The sequence below is a fragment of the Pempheris klunzingeri genome, chromosome 22 (genome assembly GCF_042242105.1).
Source record: "Pempheris klunzingeri isolate RE-2024b chromosome 22, fPemKlu1.hap1, whole genome shotgun sequence".
NCBI lineage: Eukaryota > Metazoa > Chordata > Actinopteri > Acropomatiformes > Pempheridae > Pempheris > Pempheris klunzingeri.
Window position 1 is genome coordinate 18,723,156 of NC_092033.1, and position 2,335 is coordinate 18,725,490.

The 2,335-nt window shown below is 46.7% G+C and overlaps 1 protein-coding gene across 1 annotated transcript; it reads right to left on the reverse strand.

The window, feature by feature from the left end:
- Positions 1-276: 276 nt before the first annotated feature.
- Positions 277-1,548, reverse strand: LOC139222272 (uncharacterized). Its single transcript, XM_070854242.1, has 2 exons — positions 909-1,548; positions 277-374 (listed from the first exon to the last, which is right to left on the reverse strand). The coding sequence occupies exons 1-2, from the start codon at positions 1,546-1,548 to the stop codon at positions 277-279; spliced, it is 738 nt and encodes a 245-aa protein (XP_070710343.1).
- Between the last annotated feature and the right edge of the window lie 787 nt (positions 1,549-2,335).

Here is a 2,335-nt window from a genome sequence, read left to right on the forward strand (position 1 = left end):
ACTGCTGTCAGCCGCCGCTCAGGAACACAATGTACGGCGCTCTGGATGCAGCAGAAACCAGCACGCACACACACACACACACACACACACACACACACACACACACACACACACACTCCGGTTGGTGGAGAAGCAGCTTTGTCATAGTTCCATCAGTAAGGAAACCATGGTGCCTTATTTGGCTTTGGTAGTGACTGACGCTTCCCTCCAGCCGGTGGGGCGCTGACTGTGCCCCCCCGGCTGCAGTCATGTTAACACTGCAGTTGCTTCATTGCGTTACAGCTTCAGAGTCACTTGAGCTGAGCTGTGACAGTTCCCTCGCCCCCCATGAGAAGCTCTCTCCCTCTGGCTGTGGCGCTCATCTGTCAGACCCGCTGGATAAATGTTTCTCAGTCCAAGGGCAATGGGAACAACACTTCCTCTGTGTCGCTGCAGCCACGGCCTGCATGGTCCCTGCTAGCTTGACTTCCCTCCGCTGTCTGTCGGCCACGCTCCTCAGGTTCGCCCCCCCCCCTCGGTGTGGGAAACCAGCGGCCAGCAGTGGCCAGAGATGATGACTTTGCATCCGCGTTAAAATCCAATCTGTCTATAACCCTCAGTGATACTGTATATAGTGGGGAGACGCTGAGGCTACGATCAAGCTCCTCACTCTTGTGTCCATGTGTAGTGACAGAGAGGTCAGCACCCCCAGCCTGACACCCCCAGCCTGACACCCCCAGCCTGACACCCCCAGCCTGACACCCCCAGCCTGACGCCCCCAGCCTGATGCCCCCAGCCTGACACCCCCAGCCTGACACCCCCAGCCTGACACCCCCAGTGTCAGAGGTTCTATAGCAAGGCTTTTTCACATAGTGAAAATCTACTGATAGTACTACTACTGCAGTTAGTACTACTACTACTGATAGTACTACTACTGCAGTTAGTACTACTACTACTGATAGTACTACTACTGCAGTTAGTACTACTGTTAGTACTACTACTACTACTACAGTTAGTACTACTACTACTGCAGTTAGTACTACTACTACTGCAGTTAGTACTACTACTACTGCAGTTAGTACTACTGTTAGTACTACTGTTAGTACTACTGTTAGTACTACTACTACTGATAGTACTACTACTACTACAGTTACTACTACTGATAGTACTACTACTACTACAGTTACTACTACTGTTAGTACTACAGTTACTACTACTGTTAGTACTACTACTACTACTACTGTTAGTACTACTACTACTACAGTTACTACTACTGTTAGTACTACTACTACTGCAGTTAGTACTACTACTACTGATAGTACTACTACTACTACAGTTACTACTACTGTTAGTACTACTACTACTACAGTTACTACTACTGTTAGTACTACTACTACTGCAGTTAGTACTACTACTACTGATAGTACTACTACTACTACAGTTACTACTACTGTTAGTACTACTACTACTACTGTTACTACTACTGTTAGTACTACTACTTTTAGTACTACTGTTAGTACTACTGTTAGTACTACTTCTACTTGCACTAATAATAATAATAGTCAACATCATCATAATAATCATAAAAATAAAATCTGTCGATTCAAATAACACAGAAATAAAATGTGATAAACCTCCCAACAATAAGGATAAAAGATAAAATAAGACTTGCTGGCAGTAAAACAGCGTGCTAGAATGAATAAAAGGCTTTTTAAAAGACATACATTGTGAGACATCATGTAAAAGACTCCGATGTGGAGCTCACTGCAGAAGCCTTTAGTGTTGATGGGGACTCAGGAGCAGCTAACAGAGCCCCGACTGAGGATCTGAGACTGAGCTCTGGTTTATACGGCAGCAGCTATTCAGCAGCTGGCAGCAGAGCCAGGAGGTGCTGTAAAGGTGATCAGCACAGTGTGTGAGGAGAGGCTGCAACAGGGCCCATGTAATCTGGTCTCCCAGTGTTTCCTAAGAGTTGAGCATCTGTGTTTTGTACCGGATGAAAGTGTGGGACCGTCTTCTTTAGCAGGCTGTGTGTAAAGTGGGAGAAGTGTCCAACAGCATGCTGCAGATGATCAGCTCCTTGTGTAGAGAAGGAAACTCTGTCTGATTCCCAAACCTCATCCACAAGGGGGCGATGCCGCTGCGCTCAGAGCTGAATTTAGAGGGATTCTAATCCATCGCCATGTTGTCACTCAGAACGGCTGAGCAGGGTGTGACGTTAGTGTGTGCTGGTTAGTGATTGACATATAGAACAACTTCACATTGGACACACAGGAGCGTCAGTGTGGCGTAACGTGTTGCACTCAGGAGAAGCAGCTGTCAGGGATGAAATGTGTGTGTTAACTTCCTTGCGACC

Bases quoted from the DNA above. Each gene is read 5' to 3' on its own strand.
- LOC139222272 (XM_070854242.1), bottom strand. From the start codon at position 1,548: ATGTTGACTATTATTATTATTAGTGCAAGTAGAAGTAGTACTAACAGT. The intron at 375-908 runs GTACTATCAGTA...ACATTTATCCAG, and splicing joins TAGTACTAACTGCAGTAGTA to CGGGTCTGACAGATGAGCGC.